Genomic DNA, 19,659 nt, shown 5'->3' on the forward strand with positions numbered 1-19,659 from the left:
GTGTTAGGACAATACCTTTTCCACTTCCCTTTGAGGAGGCTGCTGCCTTGTGCAAGCCTCCCCTCCTGCCCGCCCTTTGACACGGGATCATTTCCACATCGTGCCAGCTTCCCTCCTGCGGCAGTAATCCTTGCGATACAGCCAACCACGTTGCTGTCGCTGCCTCCCGTCTCCATGCCCAACGGGCTCGGTTTTCTGGTCTCCCCCAAGACTTCGCAGCACATTTTGTGTAACTTATTTAAACCCCCATTTAACTTTTTCCAAACGGCGTCTCTGACTCAGGCCTCTCAGGGCGCACTTCACAGGGCGAGCCTCCGCACACCCAATCCCACCCGAGAGCCGGCCGGCGGGCACAAGGCCTGGCGTCCCTCCCGGCAGCGCACAGCGGGGAGGGCAGGCGGCCGCACCGGGAGCCCGGTGACCAGTCCCCGGAGCTGCCCCTGCGGCGCCTGAGGCAGGCAGCAGCTCTGGCCCGCGCACCCACACGCGGCATCAGGGGACTCGGAGTGAGGGCGCCGCGGGCCGCCTGCTCCCCGCCAGCGGGCGGTAGGGCCGCGCACCCGCCGGCCCCGGGGGGGCCACGACGGGGGGGCAGGCCCCGCCCCCCGCGGCAGGGGAAGGGGCGCATCATGTGAGCGCCGCGCCCGCACATGACGGCGGTCACATGACCGGGGAGTGGGCGGACGGGGGTCACATGACGTGCCGCTGGTCGCCGGCGCCGCCTGACGTCCCGGGGCAGCCGTGTCCGCCCGGCCCGGCCCTGCCCGCGCCCATGGCCCCCACCGGCCCCCCCACGGCGCCGCCCCGGCCCCGCGCCGCCGCGCTCGCCCCGCTCCTCCTCGGTCTCCTCGCCCTCCTGTCGCTGCCCCTCGGGCTGGAGGGAGGCGGCGGGGCCGCCGCGGCCGTGAGCGACGCCTACCGGGACCTGTGCAGGTGGGCAGCGGGGGGTGGCTGGAGAGGGCCTTCCCGCAGGAAGGGGCTGTAGCCGGCGGAGTACGGGGTGGGGTGGGGGGTGTGTGTGTGTCTCCCGGTGCCCGGGCTCCTTCCTGCCCTCCGTGGGGCCGCGTCTGAGTGAGCGGGAAGTGCGGGGGCTCAGCTCGGGGGCTCGGCGGGGCGGGCGCCGTCTCCGGGGTGGCCCGAGCGGGGCTTGTGGTGGCCCGTTGCTGTGAGGGTCAGGCGGGGAAGCGGCGGCTGCGGCTGGGCGGGCGGGCAGGGCTTCCCGGGCACAAGACCCAGCTTGGTCAGTAATGAACATGCCGCGGTGCTGGCGTGAGGCTGCGTGGGTCTTCTCGGAGGGTGCACTGGGGGGTGTCTGCAGGCTGGCGGTGTGGAGCAGGCCCCTGTGGGACCTCATCATGTGACTCTGCAGATTCAGGAACTTTACAGGTCAGAAGATGGGGAGACTTGCCTGTTCGAGTCGCCCATCGTAAAGACTGCTGCTTTCTGTCGCTGTATCCATCCTAGTGTGAAAAAAACAAAAGTGGTTTGGAAGGGGCATAATTTGATAGCCGCCTTTTTGCTAAGGATATTGCCAAATGCCGTTAAGTTATTTACAGGTGAGTTAAGAAAGCTTTGAGAAATGAGAACTGCTATGTGGAAGTTGCACTATTCTTCATGTTTTGGCATGTTCCTACTCTGAATTCAGGCATGAATTTAGTCTGGTAACCATGTCTTGCTAGTCTTCATTTCTTCACTATTTAGCAAGAATATGCCGTGGTCCTTATAGGACCTTATCCCTATCAGGTGCACTGGGCAGGCACCAATGTGACACAGTGACTGTAGCACTGAGGGCAGGGGTCGGGTCACTGGAAAGAATGGGCTCTCCTCCTGGTGGACATGATACTGTTAAGTGATGAAAAAGGGAGAAAGTAAGTTTGCTTGCAAGGTTGACCTATGAGGATGTCAAAAAATGGTTCTGTAGATGACCACCCTAATAGTAGAATTGAGACAGAAATGAGAAACTGTTTTGTGGCTTCTGGAGGAAATTTAACTCCTCTGACTCTAGTGGTTGTGGTTTTCTTTCTAAAAAAACTACCTTAAATGACTTGATTCTCAAGCAGTTCCTAATTTTGAGAATAGCATTAAGTCCTATTAATGTCTGTCTTGGTTTTGTTGCATGTCTGTGACTAGAGGAATATTTGGGAGTGCCATTGACAGACATGCAGTCTCTTTTTGGTTGCAAATTACTTAAGCTCATTTTCTTTTGTTACTGGCAAGTGAAAAATAAATTGTGAATAGATAGCATAATTGGCAGTTTTCCTTTTAAGATGGGCTGCTTCAAAAATATGCAGAAAACGTGCTGTTGTGCCATGGTGGGAAAAACTGCTTCAAAGGATTTATGCCTAGTAATCTAGAAAGGGTGAAGGGAAAAACAAGAACTTGCAGTCTGACAGGTGGAAAGACCCCACAGAGATCAGTGGTGAAATGTCATCTCGGGCATAGTTACAGAAAAGCTACCAAGTGAGGGATGATGCAGTTAGGCAATGCAAACACACTGCTGGCTGGTGTCTCAGCCAAAAGATACAACATGGGTGTACAGGACAAGTCCCTGACCAACCTATTTTTGCCCTGCCTTAAGACAAGGTTTTGATTTGTTTTACAAATGTTAAGAAAACAGTGTCCTGACTTTTGTGTGGCTTAATAGGCCTGGTGAAGTTTGCAGCAGCTTCTCTGTCTGGTATGTGAATGTCAAAAGGTAGGCAAGGAAGGAAAATGTTGGAGATTAGAAGATGCACTGATTCTCCTTTAAGTAAGAGTAGAGTGATACCCAGGTTAGGACAGCTGTCTTGCAGGGAGGAGGAAAGGTGTTTTGTGCAAGAACTGTGGCATGAGGCTACTTAAACTTGAATTAGTCGTTTTAATTTCTTGTTTTGTGTAGCCTCACTGCTGGTATGCTTGGACAGTCTGGGTAAAGAAGAAAAGCTTTCCTTCTCTGATACTTTGTCAAATGTTATGGCTTGTAGTGGGTGGTTTTGTCATGCTTTCTCCTTTGTTTTTGAGTGCTCCAGCAGCTGACTCTGCTGTTGTGTGACTTGCAATTGGAATTCACTTTGTCTTCTGTGTAGAGGTGTCTCCAGGTTTGCTGCAGTATGAGCACCTGAGAAGGAATACAGGGAATTGTTTGGGTATAGGAAGTTACTAGCCAGTTTGGTCTCTTTTCCTTTTTTTCTTTCTTCCCTGTACATCTTTCATGTGACAACACAGGAGAAACAAATTCTGGAGTTAATTTTGTGAACTGTTCTTTAAATCTATCTACTTTAAAAACAAAAGAAAGCTTGACAGTTTGTGTTCATCTTCTGTGTAACATTGGGGAAGCTACTGTAAAACCCTCTAAAAAATTGCAGGAAGTGTTTTGAGTGTGATGGCAGAGCAGCAAAACAAATTTTCTCTTCTGCTTGCTGTTTTGCCTAATAATCTACCCTGGATGAGAGATGGTTTGATGACAGGTAATGTTCTTGTCTACTATGCAAAGATAGGAGTTGGTGCATAACTTCTGTAATTTTTAGACTCCTGAGTGGAAGGAAAACTCCTTAAACTGCTGTACATCTCAGGATTGTTATTATGCAGTCTACATTTAATGTCATTTTTAATAACACAACTCCTACAGTTGACTGTATGTACAGTTGTGTTCATTCAAACACCTTCTTTTCAGCCTCTGTCATGAAACCACAACTGCGCTCTTCTGTGCTGCTGGAAAGCCTGGATTTTAGTGTTCACTTAGCTTCCATGAGGAAGCATGTGCTTAGTAGAGGGAGGTGACCTTTAGGTGAACTTGCGCAGCTCTATTAAGTGGTTTGACATATTTAAGTGGGAGATGTCATAAATCAGCTATTACTGGACTTATTTGCATATGTGCACGGTTGCTTCACAAGCCTGGGTAGCTGCCATTATAATGGCTTAAATGTAATTTCTCAGCACATGAGCTGCCTATAGTTCTTGTGTACTTGAACTTCAAATTGCTATCCCTTTTCTTACACATTCTGTAAGATGATGATGTGGTTTACAGTGTAGCATGAAAGACCAAATGTCTTTCGGATGGAGAAAGCTTAACAGCTTGTGGTGTAACTGTAAGGCTATTACACATGATGCATATGCAGGAAAACTTGCCTGAAGACATGTACTGTGTGTGATGGTTGGAAAAAGTGACAGGTAAGCTGGAGCAGAGTTAAGCATGAGTAGGGCGTTAAAAAGCTCTTGAAGCACAGCAGAGGCTTTGTACCTTGTGCCATTCAAGCTTCCATTCTCTGTAAGGAGAACTTGCTTTGATACGGTGGTTTCTTTACCATATGTATTTGTGCTAAAATGTTAGCTAAAATGTTAGGCACATCTAATAGTGTTTTTTGTTGCAACTACTGGATCTGAGCTGCCAGATTCAAATTTGAAGTGACCATCCTGGAAATTGTTCCCGAGCTTGTCTACCTGTGATCGTGCTGGTTTTACCTGCTCAAAAAGACCTTCAGGTATTAGTTTCATCTGTGCAGTGTTCTGATAGGTGAGGAGCTGCTGGGCACAAGATGGTGTAGATGCATAATCACATGGATCCACTTTCCAACTCTGTGGTTGTAGGTTGCTCTGTCTCTTGTTTCTTTATAACCTGTTTGGAGCGGATGTACTCTTCTTCCTAGCAGCCGTCATGTGGGTAGGAGTTTTGAGAACCAAAAGCTGGAGCATGTTTATGAGAATGGTAGCAATTGTCTTTCTGCTGCTCTGTTGCATTTGAAGTGGCTCTCTAGTGCTCAAACCTCAAAGTGTCTCTGGTGTGGGGATGCACGTGCTGTGACAGCCGTTAGCCATCTGCACCTTGTCTGACTTCAGTGCCTGAGCTACTGATTTGCAAGGTCACGTCCCTTTTCCTTTTTCATGTTATTTTTTTCCATGAATTGCTGCTTTACTTCGAAATTTGAAGTAAAAATTTTGTCAAAAAGTCAAAAAAAATGCAGCACTCTCCTTTTGATCTTACAACTTGCTGTAAGAGTAGTTTAATTTTCTTTTTCATGCTGTCACTTAAATGTCTTAAAAACAAAGCTGGGTAGCTGGAAAGGCTGACCTGCAGGCAAGGTAATTCCCAGTAACTTCTTTGGACCTTGCTTGCACAGCTGCTTTTGACAGTGGCCTGGGTTGGCCCGCCCTCATTCCCTGCCTCCCTCCTGCTGCTGGTTCGTGGCCAGAAATTGCTGTGAGTCAGGCTGGGAGCTGGCAGGGCTCAATCCCCTCCCCACACACATGTGCACGCACCTGTTGTTTTTGCTGAGTTAATTTTGAGAGAGAGCAGTCCCTGGGTCCAGCCTGTGTCTGGTGCTGAGGCCAGCAAGCAACATGCAGAGGAGAAGGAGGAGAGCCTGGTCTGGGGGGACTGGCAAGGGTGTATGTGGGATAGTCTATGGTTGGGTTTATCTGGAAGCAGGTGGTGTGTTATGGTTTCAGCAAAAATAACCCTTTGACAGTTTTAATCAAGACAGATGTCATATTTGAGCCCAAATCTTGAACTGCACCAGAAATGGCTGCTTGAATAGTGTCATTCATGAGGTAGTGGCTGTATTGAACTCCCTGGATAAGAGGGTGCCTTCCACCCCAGCCCATGACCAAGGCTGTAGCTTTTTAAAGCTGTTGGTATAACAGCTCCCTAAACTAGCTCAACTGCATTGAATCTGGGATAGTTTAAGCCCTTCAAACAAGATAACTTTGCTGGCCCTGCTGAGGGGATAATTAAATGATGCATCAGTGCTGGTGGAGGTGAGTGCTGAGCAGCTGGAGGAGAAGGCTGGTCTGTGTGCCTCAGCCATGGTCAGGATGGGTGATGTGATTGCCAACAGATTGTTTCCATTATGGGATGCAGTAGAGACGTCAGCTTGTATTTTATTGGAAAGTAGAGCACATGCAACTTGAAACTATTCCCAGGCACTGACTTAATGCCAGAAGTCTTACTTGTGGGAGAAGTAATTCTTGCTTTTACTGTGAAAGTGTATTTTGCATCTCTCTGATGAGAACAGCTGCTTAGGCTGCATCCAGCCTGCTGTTACTCCCAATGAATAAATCCTGCCCTGTTCCTCCCACCCATTTTTTTTTAAAAAAAGTCCTCTGAACTTCCTTGAAAGTAATATTACTCTGAAACTGCATTAGATTTTCATTTTTGTGTGCCACTGGAGTTGTGATTTGGAACATGATTAAACGTGGGATTTCTTACATCTTTTCTGTGGACTGTTTTGAAGGACTTCTCAGCATTCCCTGTCCAGGGGCCTGTGAAAGGGTGGAGGGAAGGGCTGGCTTTAGTGACCTGCTTTGCCAGTGTTCCGTAAGCTGCTCATCTTGTTTCTCTCTTGCTTCTGGCATGTGGGTGAACTGACTTGAAGATGTTGATTTCCTCTGTTTCATAACATGGAACTGAGAAAGCAAAACCCTTAATCTCTCAGAGTGATAATTCTGTTGTGTGGAGGATTTAAGATTCTTATTGAGTTCACAAACAGATTTTAATTTGCAAGTTCTCTAAAAAAACCTTCGTGCCTTAGTATTATATGTTACCTTTTTGTTGTCTTCCAAAACCAGCCAAAAAAGAGTATTGGAGCCCCTGGGAATTTTTCAGTGAGATGCTAACTTTCTGGGGCTTCACTGAGAAGAAACTATATTTTAATTGAAATGTATTTTCTTCTGGAAGTAAAACCAGCTTTAGTCTTAATCTCTTGCTGTTTTCAGAGCCCTTGAAGGTGGAGTCCAGTTCTTCTAAATTTGTCAGTGTGTGATCGTGTGTTGTCAAGCTTTCTTCCATTTCTGAACTTTGGTTATGCTGTACTGTAGCTTAATTATCATCTTCCTGCATTGGGATTGTCTTTATTCGCTTCAGAAATGCAAGAAATTGTTTCAGAGCAATAATCAGGATGGTTGTGAAATGTCAGCTCTGCCTGCTTATGAGGAAAGAATAATGGCAAGTATTTGTCTAGGATTGAGACACAGTACTTAAATCTGATTAAAAAGTATTTTTATTGGTATTTTAGGCATGACTCAGTAACTGGTAAGTTATTTTTTGAGCCTTATATTATTATATTTGAGCCTTTATATCCCAATATAATTAGGACATAAAGGTGGGGTTTTTTTCAGTTCACAGTGAGAACTCTTGTAGTTGTCCTGAACTTGTTCCAGCCATTAGTAGGCTGAAATTAATAAGGCTGCGGTAGTACGGGGAAGCCAAGAACCCCGTAGTCAGTAATTAAATAGAAAAGGATGTGTTATCTTACTGTTGGCTGTTTGATTAGAGGGTGGGAGTAAAGTAACTAAACTGCTCTTGCCCCTTCCTCACCCAGGGATTTGGCTTCAGAAGTGGAAGAAGAATGGGTTTTCCTCCTGTGGGGATCTGGGGTATAGTAATACCAAGTGGTGCAACACCTACGAGCTAAAGACGAAAAAACCTTATGGGTGAAGCTTCTGGTCAGTGTCTAATTTCTTGATAGCTGAGAGAGTATATTTGAGCTCCCTTGCTGGATTTGGTACTAATCTGTAGATTAAGACGAATGCTTTTATGGGGCAGATAGATGTGTTAAACCCTGTATGAGTTGTAAATAGCAGGAATACCTATTAAGTCACTGTGCTGTCCTCAGCTTTCTGATGTGATGACTGTATTAAATTGCATTGAAGTTTCCACATGGGATAGACAGGGAAGCTGAGGAATCTCTTATGTTGCAAATACCAATACTGTCCAGAGGATTCAGGCTACTGCTAGCACCAGAAGAGGTGTGGCTGAGCCAAGCTGATGGCAGATGTTTACTGAGCGGTGCCTTTTTAACAGAACTTGGCCAGAGCACCGTGCTAATAAGCCAGGCTGTCTAAAGGACTCCTGACTCCAAACTAGCTGACCTGGGCCTCGAAACTAGGTGGTGCTGTGTAATGCAGCTGGCTACATCTCTCTGCAGTCTTGGCAACTGCTGTGAGGGAAACGAATCCTTGCTCTACCTCTCGTCTACCCTCCATTTAATTTTGTTTTTCTGTTACTCTGATTTGTTCCTCATTGTATTTAACCAGAGCTTCATGCTCCTTTATCAGTTTTTAGACAGCTGACTTTGATACGGCTGTAGCTAGCTAGCGTGATCTTTCACTGAGCATCCCGTGGATAGCTCTGCTTGATTTCCAGCTTCTGACATCACCCTTTGGAAACTGTCCTTTCAGTATGGAGATAGGTACCTATCTAAAATGCATAAAGGTGCAGCTAGGCCCTAATAAGCATTATTAGCATCTTTTAGTCTGAATGCTGCAAGAATCTCAACCCAAATTTTGACCCTGAAGCTAGGTGGCTCTGCTGCTGGCAGGCAGGGTGAGACTGGCTGTTCTATTCCACTTAGACTTAACACTTCTGCCACTGTTACTGGGTTCTGCTAAAGTGCTGTAGTGTGCAGCCTGACAAAGATATTTATCAGGCTCTCAAGGAAAAAGGCTCGCTACCCCTGTGATATACCTAGTCAGAGTGGCCTTCACAGAGATTTAATGGGGAAGAATGGGTAGTTGAGTGTTCCAGAAAGGGTAAAATGGACCTGATATGCACTCCTCAAGTGATTAAATCTGTTTTGTTCTTGGCCCCGACACAATAACGGTTTCTGTTATTTACAGATAAAGATCACAAATATAAAACTTAAGTTAGTGGTGCTCTTAGCTTTATAAATTGGTTATTTCAGGGTTGTCTAGAGTATGGTAGTGCAGTCAATATGAATACCAACTGACAGGCTTTTTTTTCTTTTCAGTTACACATGGGAAGCAATTGATGCAGACAAACAAGTGCTTTATAAAATAAACTTCTGTTTTGGTGTTGAAGAGTGTGGAGGATCAAGTGCAGTCTGTGCATATGACATCAATCAGAAGACCTATCTGTCTGTAGGTAAGTAAACAAGTGTCTTTCCTCATAAGTCGCTCAGAGTCATGTTAATGATAACTATGGCAAACTTTGACATGTTAGCAAAGATTCTTTTTTTTTTTTTTTCTTCTCAGAACAGTGTAAGACTTTTTTTCTGTTGTAGATTTAGTGGGGAGATGTGGGAAAGCATGACCTGATTGCAGATAATCACTTCACAGGACAGTGAAACTTACGGTCTAGTTAACTGTAATCTAGTGTGAAACTATGTAAGACTATCTCAAGTAGAAATAAATGCATCTAACTATGGCAGGATATGCACTGTGCACAGCCCTGTTTGAAGCCTGATATTGAACACAGAATGAAACTTAAGTTACAGCTCTAAACTATACCACAGTTTAGCCTTGTGTAACATCAGCTCTTTGTTCAGAGTCAGGTTACTCTCTGTAATGCAATCCTGGAGTATTGCTAAGCTTCTGGGATGTCGTCTTTGAGTTGTTACACACAGAAAGGAAGTCAATTACATGCAGTCCTCTGTTTTCAGTTACACTTGTCAAATCTGGTGACTGCTTCAGTAGTTCACAGATGTCATTGGTATTCTGAGGAGTGGTGGACTTGTGCATGCTGATCTGAATATGAAACTGGCGTATTCCTATACACACGCTTGCACAATATTCTATCAGTCAGAAACACCTTGTTCTCTGAACAGTGTTTGTGTGCTTATTTTTGTGGATGCTTGTCACTTTCAAGGTTGCTTCTGTGCTTCAGCTAATGAAACAATAATATATGAATACTGATGAAGAGGTTTTCTGGTAGTTAACTGTTACTTTTTACAGAATAAAGCAATAGCTTTCTAAAAAGTAATGTATCTTCAGACTGCCTCTTAGTATCTGCAGATCTGAAGTCTGTATTTAACGTGCTTGTCTATCTTGCCTTCCATTGGCAGGCAATTCTTATGAGAAGCTATGAATCTTCAGTAAAAGTGTTTGAGCTTGAACGGCTGGAAGATGGTGAGGAGGAAGATTCTTGCCTGTATGCAGATATACAGCAGCTAGTCAGCCTCCACTCTCCCATCCCTTGCCATTAACTGTAGAGATACTTTGGTTTCAGACTGTGGTCAATCAGTGCCTTTCAAACAAGCTGCTCGTGTTGTGACCCAGGCTTATAAAATCACTGAGTGCATGAATAAAAGTATATCTCAATTCATGGGTACATGGTTTCTTTTGTGAAGTGCAGTATATTCAAGCTCCAGAGTTTTCTGGGATGACTGGTTAGACTGCATTTGATTTCAAACTGCAATTGCATGTAGTAGCATCTTCTACTCTGAGGAGTGTGACATCTCAGATTGCTTGATGTTGTTAATGTGTTTCATTCCTAAAATGTACAGCAAGAATTTTGTTTCCTGCTGATGTGGGTCTTGACTTATCTGCATTGAGGCTTCAGTTGCCTGTGGATTAGAAAGGGAAGCAACATCTGGGCATCTGTTTTAACATGCTTTTTTGAGTGAGATTGGAATGTGGCAGGTTGAGTGAGCCTAAGGAAGCCTGTTCTCCCCAGGAAAGTGTGAGACCTAGAGGCTTGCATAGGTTTTGTTCCACACTTCTGGTGGAAAGAGGAAGGGAGAACAGAGCTGGGTGATGACCATGAACAGTATCAAATATTCCGCTGTATGCAAACCTTGAGTGTCTTATTGCCTGACTGCTACTGGATGGAAGAGGATTTGGCAACAGTCATAACTTGGCCTTGCAGAGTCTGTTTGAACTGACTCTCAAGGGTTAAGCCAGTAATCCTGGTTAAGCAAGATGCATTTTTAACCACCCTGCAGTAATTAAGAAATCAAGGCAGTGGAGTTAACATTGACACAGAAGTTGGCTTTGTTTTATAGGTCAAGTTGTCTAAGTTCTGTTCTTTTTCATGGTTAGTCTGAGACTTACTAGGGATGCCTGCCGTACTTCATTGTACCTCCTCTAGTTGCATTGGAGCTTCAGCACCATCACATGGAATTGAGATCATGCTAATGGGTTATCAAGCTTCTGGCTTGTCAAAAAAAAAAAAAAAAAAAAATCACTCTTATTGAGAAAAGAATCTGTTTGATCCAGGTCTAGGCAGGTGTAGACTCCCAGTGTAGATTCCAGTTACCTAAACCAGCTAAGCCATGTACTTGTCTTAAAGCAATCCAGCTGATACAAGTTTACTTGTATGCCAAAGCTGAGTGAAGGGCTTGGATTTGGGGAAAGAAGGGCAATTTGCCAGCTGATAAAGTTTGCTAAATTGGAAGCTTTCTTCAAATATGGGCTTAATCAGATCTTAAGTCTTTCAGAAAAAAGTTTTCACTGCAAACAATAGTTTTGGTTTTGAATATTGGCTATGCGAGGATGACAGCTGTAGGATTGGGTCTTGTTGTTGCTCCTATCTTTGATAGGTAGTAAGGCTGTATGTTCTGTGGCAGTAATCAGTCTGTGTCCAAGGGAAACCTTGTGACTAACTAACATTAAGCGTGTGTCAGTGTGACATACCAGGGTTGGCATTGAGACCCCAAAGGACTCTGCTAGAAAAAGCTCTTAAGCTTCAATGATTGTCCTTAGAAGTTTTCAGTATGTAGGCAAATGCTTAGTTCTTGAATGACGAGGGTGGAAATAATGTGGTACTTATTTAACTTAGTGTGACACCTAGTGACTCCTGTGCCATTTAGCTGAACTAGTACTAAAATTAAAAACAGAAATACTACTGTAACTGTTTGTTAACCTGAGTGGTGAAACATGCACTCTGTCCAGCTGCAGTAGAAGGACTGGACATGAGATTATAGTTGCCACCTAAATGCACCCTGCTTCTGGACAACTGATCGGATATCTTCCATGATTGTCTTTCTCCTTCCAAACAGAAGGAGTCAATGAGCAAAAGGTGTTGTGGACAGTGCCTTTGATACTGATTTAGCACAACTGTGTAATATGTACTAATTTTTGTGAGCTGTACTAGGTGATTTGTGGAAGGAACACCTCTCTAAAGTCATGAAGAAATGTGAGTGATCACTGAAGAGGGAGCTTGATGTTACAGTAAAGGTGGTTGCAGAACTCGTGCTCTGGAAGGAAGCTCATGGGAAGCTGATGGCATGAGGGGGTGTTTCATGAGACTACTTGCTCTGTGAGCAGGAATGGGATGAGTCACGTGCCACTGAATAGATTCTTGTTAACATTTCTACTGAGTTCCCAAGCTAGTCCTAAGTATGCAAGGGGAAAGAGAGTGTGCATATTGGCCTGTAGTAAACAGGAGGTACTGGCTTAACTTGATTTTTCTTGAATATCCCTTTCACCGAGTGTGATGTTGAAGTCAACTCACAAGTGTCTTCAGTGCAATTAATGTTGAGAGAAAACTAATGCTTACAGAGCATTGAGGTGAGTCCTGGGATGGTGCTACCATAAGTTCTCTGCTAAGTTGGGGCTTATAACTGTATACATTTGTAACTGGAGAGTTTTTAATCACATGTGCATATTGTTACTGTACACAGCTCTTGCCTAGAAAATTGCATTGGCTTCCTTCTGCTAATCTAGAGAAGAAACGAGGACACTTTGCCAGCATCTTCTAAGCAATGATGTATGATAAGTAGCACTCTTGATCTCAAAGTAATGTGTAGCTCTTAGGTTTAAGAAACCTGCATGGCACCTTTGCCAGCATCAGTGCTGGAAGTCATAAAACCTGAAGGTATTTGATAGCAAGAGTGTCAGGAGATGTAAAAGGCAGAAACCACTGACAGCCTACAGGCACCTGCAAGGTGGCACTGAACTGCAGCATTGGTAACATGCTTCACTGTTGCAGTTTCTCAGCCAGGCACGTACCTTGCACACATGTCTGCATGTGCAGGTTTAGACTATGCTGCTGTTCTGTGCTGACGTGTCTTTACTCTTACCTTCCCTTGAGAAGGCAGAGGGTTATTGAACAGTGTGTAGTACTTGTTGCCCTGGTTATACAGGGGATGCTGTGAGTGGCTGCTTAGATATGAGCATCTTATTGTGTCTTCCTGTAACACAGTGTGAGTATATGCAGCATGATTGGAAGAGCCCAGAGCTACTGAGGGGATGCTGTGTGGGTTAGCATCAGGTTTCCGTTCTGATCACCACTGTTTCAGCTTTACCTGCAAGTTTGGGGGCTATAGTTGCCTTCTCTCTGCTGCAGTTCAACATAAAATTTTTGAGGTTCTTGTACCCTCTTCCTGCTGAGTTTGCTTACTTCTGTTCCTTTTGTTCTCAAGACTATATTACTTGGGTGTAGTGTAATTTTGCTTGCCTTGAGTGAGGAGATAACAGTCTGGGCAAAGTTCCAGCAAGTGTGTTCTTAAGATGAAACAACATTTGGCCTAGGTGCAAAGCTGCACCAGTGGGTTCTTCATTAAGTAGACTTACGATGAAGTAGAGCCAGCAATGTGTGCTTGCAGCCCAGAAAGCTAACTGTATCCTGAGCTGTGTTGAGAGAAGTGTGACCAGCAGGTCAAGGGAGGTGATTCTGCCCCTCAGCTCTGGTGACACCCCACCTGGAGTGCTGTGCTCAGCTCTGGGGCCCCCAATATAAGAAGGACATGGACCTGCTTGAGTGAGTCCAGATGCGGAGATGATCGGGGGCTGGAGCACCTCCCTTATGAGGACAGGCTGAGACAGTGGGGTTGTTCTGCCTGGAGAAGAGAAGGCTCTGGGGAGACCTTATAGTGGCCTTCCAGTACTTTAAGGGTACTACAGGAAAGGTGGGGACAGACTTTCTAGTAGGGCCTGTAGCGATAGGACAAGGGATAATGGTTTTAAACTAAAAGGTAGATTCAGACTAGATGTAAGGAAGAAATTTTTTATGAAGAGGGTGATGAGACACTGGAGCAGGTTGCCCGCAGAGGTTGTGGATGCTTTGTCCCTGGAAACATTCAAGATCAGATTGGATGGGGCTTTGAGCAACTTGATCTAGTGGAAGATGTCCCTGCTCACTGCAGGGGGGGTTGGAACTACATGACTGTTAAAGGTCCCTTCTAAGCCAAACCATTCTGTGATAGACTGTCTGTCTCATATTGTGCTGATGCTATTTGTACAAATGGCATAAAGGCAGAGAAACTGATAAAAAGAAGCCCGTGGGAGGAAGGAATGAACTGTAGTACTTGGAACTAGTTGGTAACAGTTTTCTGATGGAGTCCTTTTAGCCCTGAGAGAGTGACTAGTTTGTAGTGGCACTTGCTGTTGGGCTTCTTAATCTTAAAAGTGTTTGTTAAAAACCTTTGAGAAAGTAGAGGTGTGATTAGAGATTTCAAACGCTATCTCAAATTTGATCTAGTCTTCCAAATCGCAAGAACTGCAAGGAAAGTCTTCAATTATACTCTGTTCAAAGACTGTCTTCGAGGGGACAGGTATGTTATGTGCTGCTGAGTGCTTGAAAGTAGAGCCTGTCTGTTGAGCTTCTGTGAAGGCCCTGTATTATGATAATAACTCTTTTTTTTGTTGTTGTGTTTTTTGTTTGTTTGTGTTTTTAAACCCTAGGTGACTTAAATTTGCAAAAAGTTTCTAAAACTCTTCTGGAACTCAACACTACACAGCGCTGCTTGCAGCAAGGCAGTCAGCACCAAATTCAAAGCAACATTAACTTCCTGTGTGGGAAAACACTAGTAAGTCTAAATCATGTATTCTTATCTTCAATGGAAACGGCACATACTTCTGACTTGCTTTTTAAGGAGACTTGCTGTACTTGGATGTAGTAATTGCTGAGCTTCATAACTTAAGGAAGAGACAGTTATGTTTTAGTACCAAATTAATGATCTACAGTGGCTTTCAAAATTCAGCTTAGCTCTGATTGTGGGCTCTTCTGGGTCTTTAATGTTTTTACAGGGATTGCACTGTAGTATTTTAATAGTGTAATATGAAGGAGTGAGTCAACAATGTACAGGGTGCCGTAACAATGAGAGCTATTGTTTAAATGTTGGCTATGCCCAAGCTGTGGACCTAACATGGCTGTTTAATAGCATTGAAGATGACGACTGACCTCTGTTACAGGTCAGTGTAGCTGACAACAGTAAGCGTTAGGTTTTTCTCTGCACACTGTTGAACTAACAGGTCTGGTTGGGTTTCTGTGGGAAGTAGTTCTTGAGAATCTGATTAAAGTGTGAATGGAGATCCCCGAAAGGTTCCTAGGGGCGTGTGTGTATGCAATTCACGTCCACGTGCTCTTGGAGTTACAGCTTCCACATACTTGTACCACCGCTTGGTATTCTGTACAGACTGTGATCAGTTTACATATTTGTGTATCAGAGATAAGTACTTATTAGTGCTGCTGTTGGCACTGATGATGCTGTTTCACACCCCCTCTTGGAAATCTAGCCAATTCAAACAAAGTGTTAGTGCAGCAGAGTTTTAAATGCTTCCTGTTCTGTTTCAGCAGATGACTTTTTAAGCTAAACTAAAAATTATTGCTCAACTCCAGCTGTAATGCCACATCATGACTATCTTCAGACTTCTAGTTAGCATAGTTCTGACACCTCTTCTTCACGTGACCTAGAAAAAGGATTTTGTAATGATCTCTGGAACAACTTGTTTCCAACACTTTTATGGCAGGGTTAAATGGGGAGGGAATCAGTTTAAGTATGCTAAAGTGCTTCTAGCTGAGGTGGTGGAGAGAGAATGGAAAAATCTGATTGTTGCCTTTTTTTTAAAAGAAGACTTTCAGTTGAGCATCCAGCCTTGAGCTGTTGTAGAACCCCCATCTTGAAACAGATGCAAATATGTATAACATGAGCATATACAGATAAGTAGTTGAGATCAGAGTTATTCTTTCTGTGCAGCAGAAGAGATTGTTAATCAGTCATCTTCATAGGACAGGGAACTGGTAAGCCATGCATTGCCTTGCTGTTCACCTATTTATACACATTTGTATTGGTGTTTTCCTTTCCAGTAACTAGATGTGACTGGTGCATCTGCCAATATCAATTGGCATAGTGAGTGCTTCCGAAAGATACAGTACAATTGCTGCATATTAAGCCTGACATGTGTTAATTTGAGAATTGCTGCATATGCAGACTGAGAAGGATTTGGCACCCTGTATCTTCTTGTATTTACCAACAAAACTGTTAAATAACAAACTTGCTGTTAAAAGTGCTCTTAAGAAACTATGCCATTGCTCTCTGACGTGCTGTATTCTGTTTTTCTTAATCCGTTGAACAATCTTCTTGCTATCTACAGATGTAAAATAAAACTGAAGTCTTTTTTTTAAAGAATTATTTTTTCTCCTTTAAATAGGGTACCCCTGAATTTGTAACAGCAACAGAGTGTGTGCACTATTTTGAATGGAGGACCTTTGTGGCTTGCAAGAAAGACTTGTTTAAACCTGTGAAAGAGGTAATCAATGTACTATCCATACAGAAGTTACTTCTCACACATCTGGCAGTTTTACTCCAACCACCTGCCCCCACCCCAAATGCCTCCCAACAACCTCCATAAACTTTTTCATAGGTATATAAAGCATCTGTTGCAGTTGGTGGAGCTGAGAATTTTAAATAACTCTTCAACCTTCTTTGTGATCTGGATGTTGTTTATAGCAAAACTCTTCTAAGAGCTAGAACAGAACAGTCTACCTTTGGATGCTTCATTTTAGTCAGCATGTCTAGCTTTCAGTCTAGCTTCAAGTATTTGAGCTTCCAGAAGTAAAAACCTTTTCCACATATTAACTTGACTTTATATATGCCTGTTCATAACTTCTCCCTACTTGTGTAGCATGGATTGCATGTAACTTTTTGTTGTTCTAGGTGCCTTGCTATGTGTTTGATGAAGATTTGAAGAAACATGACTTGAATCCTCTCATCCAAGTTTCAGGACACTACTTGGTGGATGATTCTGATGATGATTCCTTGTTCATAAACATCTGCAGGGACCTAGGTGTGAACACTTGCTTGTGTCACCTGTTGGTGTATAAACTTCTAGTAGTGTGGTTCTTTTCCAGTGTCTCAGCTGAGGTTGTCTTATAATCAAAGATCAGTATTTTAGGACTTGCAGTATTGTTTCAAGCTAGTTTTGATTATTTGAAGGCTGCTTTCTATGAAGCCAGGTCTTATTCTCCAACTATTGAAGTGTTCAGTGATACACCACTTCTGGATGGGGAAAGTACTGTTAAAAAAGTTGATTTAAACTGGACTTAGTGGAAGAGCGCAGCTTGTCTTATAGCTGCTTTTATTTGCTACCAGATAGGACCGAGATACTTCATAGCACTTCATGTGCTCTAAATTTATGACTTTGGGCTCCAGTTCAGGCTGTTGCTTAGTTCCAAGTGAATGTCCTGAGATGCATCTGAAATGGTGTTCAGGTGCTTGGGTAAGTAATGGTGCATAGCTAGGACTTTCATGTCAGTTGGGAGCTATATATGTAAGGAATGAAACCAGCAAAATCACTCATCTGAAACTCGCTGAAAAGGCTAGTTTAGCTGTATATTCCCATTGTGTTTTTCACTCTGCAGTTAAACATTTTATTTTGCGTCCCTGTTAAGGGTTTAATATTTCTAGTTTTAGTGACAGGTCTATTCTTTTAAAAATCCCACTAGTCTGAAACTTTTTGCTGACAACTTTGCATAAGATAGTTCATAAGAAACAAAGAAGGGGGAAAAAGCCTTCCCTGTGAGAAGGGGTTACCCATTACGTGGTATCATTTTGGAAATGGTGGCAAAAAAAAATACTTAGCATGCCTCTAGAAGTCCTCAAAGCCCTACACGTCCAACATCTGTACTAGCAACTGGTAACTAGCTGCAGCTACTTTGGTAAGAAGGATGAGTTCGTAGTCCCAAACCAGAGCAGCATAAGCTATCACAAGCACTTCAGGTTTTGTCATGTCAGTTTCACATTTTAATTGAACTGTTTTAAAGATATCTTTAGGAAAGGGTAAAGCAATGAATGGTAAGTAAGCCCACACATAAAATGGCAAGATACTTCAGGTAGAGCCCAGCTTAGAAACTGAGTCTTATATTCTACTCTCTGTATTCTATAACAGGAAGGACAAGTGGAGAGACTGCAAACTGCCCTGCTGGCAGTGCTGCTTGCTTGTTACATGAAGGTCAGGCATATGATGTTGGCCATCCACAGGAACAGCTGAAACTTCATGACAAAGACAGGTACATAATTTTTGTGGTGATGCTTCTGTGAATGTTTCTCAGTCATATGGGCTGGAAAAAGCCATCTTGGTAATAGATGAGTCTTCTAAAACTTAACATTAATATCACTTCAATTTTGAAGCACTGACAGAAAAATTTCTTCCCATACTGGCAGGGCAGAGTCTTTTAGGCATCCTATTGTACTGCCATAACAGATCAAATTTTTGTGTTCATTGCGAGAGACTCCTTTTTACAGAATTGCAAAACTCTCAAAGTGAGGGATGATTGCTGCTGTCTGCCCAGGAGCAGAAGAGTGAGTTTTGACCCCATCTGCCTATTATCTGAAGGCCCACAGGGTAAATGCACTTGGCTCTCTGGGTTTACGCACTGTATTTGACTCACGGTAATTCCCATGAGTACTTTAGAAGTTGAGAATAGGGTCAGATGTTGCCCTTCTGTGTTTTTGCATTAATGAGTTCTTAATAGAAGAAATAGGTAAGTAATACAAGCCTTACTCTTCCTGGTGGTGGCAGAACTATGGCTAGGAGACAGTTTCTTTGATGACGCTTCTCTTCTGTTTGCTGCCTTTTGTGCTGGAAGTGTCGCTTAAAAGAAGAACACCAAACAAAAAAACACCAAAAAAACTACCCAGACAACCCAGTGTGGTTCAGGGAACTTACTTAACATGCTGATCTTTCTGAGCTTCAGGTCCTCTGAGCCTGCTTACCTTGTCTGTAGGGTCAATAGTACCCTGTTGACTTCTGCAGTACTCTTTTTATGTCAGATGCAAGATGAAGAAAACAGGCAGAATGAATCAGGTTAATGACAGGAAGGTCAAAGGTTCTGGACTATCAGTGATAAAGTTGAGGGTTTTCTTTTAGTTCACAAATGAAGTTGTTAGTCCCTTGTTGCAGGGCATCTTTCGCACTGTGAAACAAGTGTCTGAAGTGTTATATACCAAGGCAGAAACTTATATCTGAGAAGGTACAAGCTCATTCTCATATTAAAGTGCAACTAGCATCCTATAAAAGTGCTTGGCAAGAAAGCTTTCTTATCCCTGCTAGGACTGAAGATCACTTCATTTCTTGAGGAAAATTCATTGCATGTGTTCAGTCAGACTGGGGTGGCCTGAGAAGGGAATGATTGTATATCTGTGTCCTAAGGTATAGAGAGGCCAGTTAGAGGTGTGGCTATCCTGAAGCCAGACTGTCACCCCTCTGTGAGCTGTTGTCTTCTGCCTGTTAGACTGTATAGAACAGTAATGCTTAGCTGGGAAGTTGTGTTGGTCTCACTGTTCTCTCATCCAAGTCATCTTGCAATTTGTCTCTCCCTGTCAGATAATTACTATGTTACATTGTCCTACTCCTGCCTTGTCTGATCTGTCCCAGCTGCCTTCCTGCTGTCATCTTGCTCTAATTCTGGGGGCAGAAGGGAAAGAGATTATACATACAGAGGTGGTGAAGTATAGGAATGTGGTAAAACATGAGTGGTGATTGGATTTCGGTTTCTCGGTCAGAGTGGCAGGATTTCTGGTGCAGTTGGGATCACTGCTGGGGGCAGGCTGCGTGGCGATGTAAATCCATAGATGATACTCACCTTCATCTGCTGCTGGTGCTCATTTACCCTCCTGCTTAAGACCTGGCTCCAACTCCCTTCTAAAAACCTGTGAAAACACAATACAGGTATTTCTGAGCAAAGCAAGAGCACTAGAAAATTGAGTTAGCAAAGGAAGATCA

General features: G+C 43.7%; 1 protein-coding gene across 1 annotated transcript in view; it reads left to right on the forward strand.

Annotated features, from left to right (window-relative positions):
• Positions 1 to 739: 739 nt before the first annotated feature.
• IGF2R (insulin like growth factor 2 receptor) overlaps positions 740 to 19,659 on the forward strand; it is a 59,496-nt gene continuing 40,576 nt past the window's right edge. The window contains exons 1-6 of the mRNA XM_074896632.1: positions 740 to 933; positions 8,724 to 8,857; positions 14,338 to 14,462; positions 16,087 to 16,185; positions 16,593 to 16,722; positions 17,824 to 17,944. Coding sequence (XP_074752733.1) covers positions 773 to 933; positions 8,724 to 8,857; positions 14,338 to 14,462; positions 16,087 to 16,185; positions 16,593 to 16,722; positions 17,824 to 17,944 — 770 coding nt within the window. The 5' untranslated portion in view covers positions 740 to 772. The remainder of the gene's footprint in view (positions 934 to 8,723; positions 8,858 to 14,337; positions 14,463 to 16,086; positions 16,186 to 16,592; positions 16,723 to 17,823; positions 17,945 to 19,659) is intronic.

Source organism: Athene noctua, chromosome 1 (genome assembly GCF_965140245.1).
Source record: "Athene noctua chromosome 1, bAthNoc1.hap1.1, whole genome shotgun sequence".
Classification (NCBI taxonomy): Eukaryota; Metazoa; Chordata; class Aves; order Strigiformes; family Strigidae; genus Athene; species Athene noctua.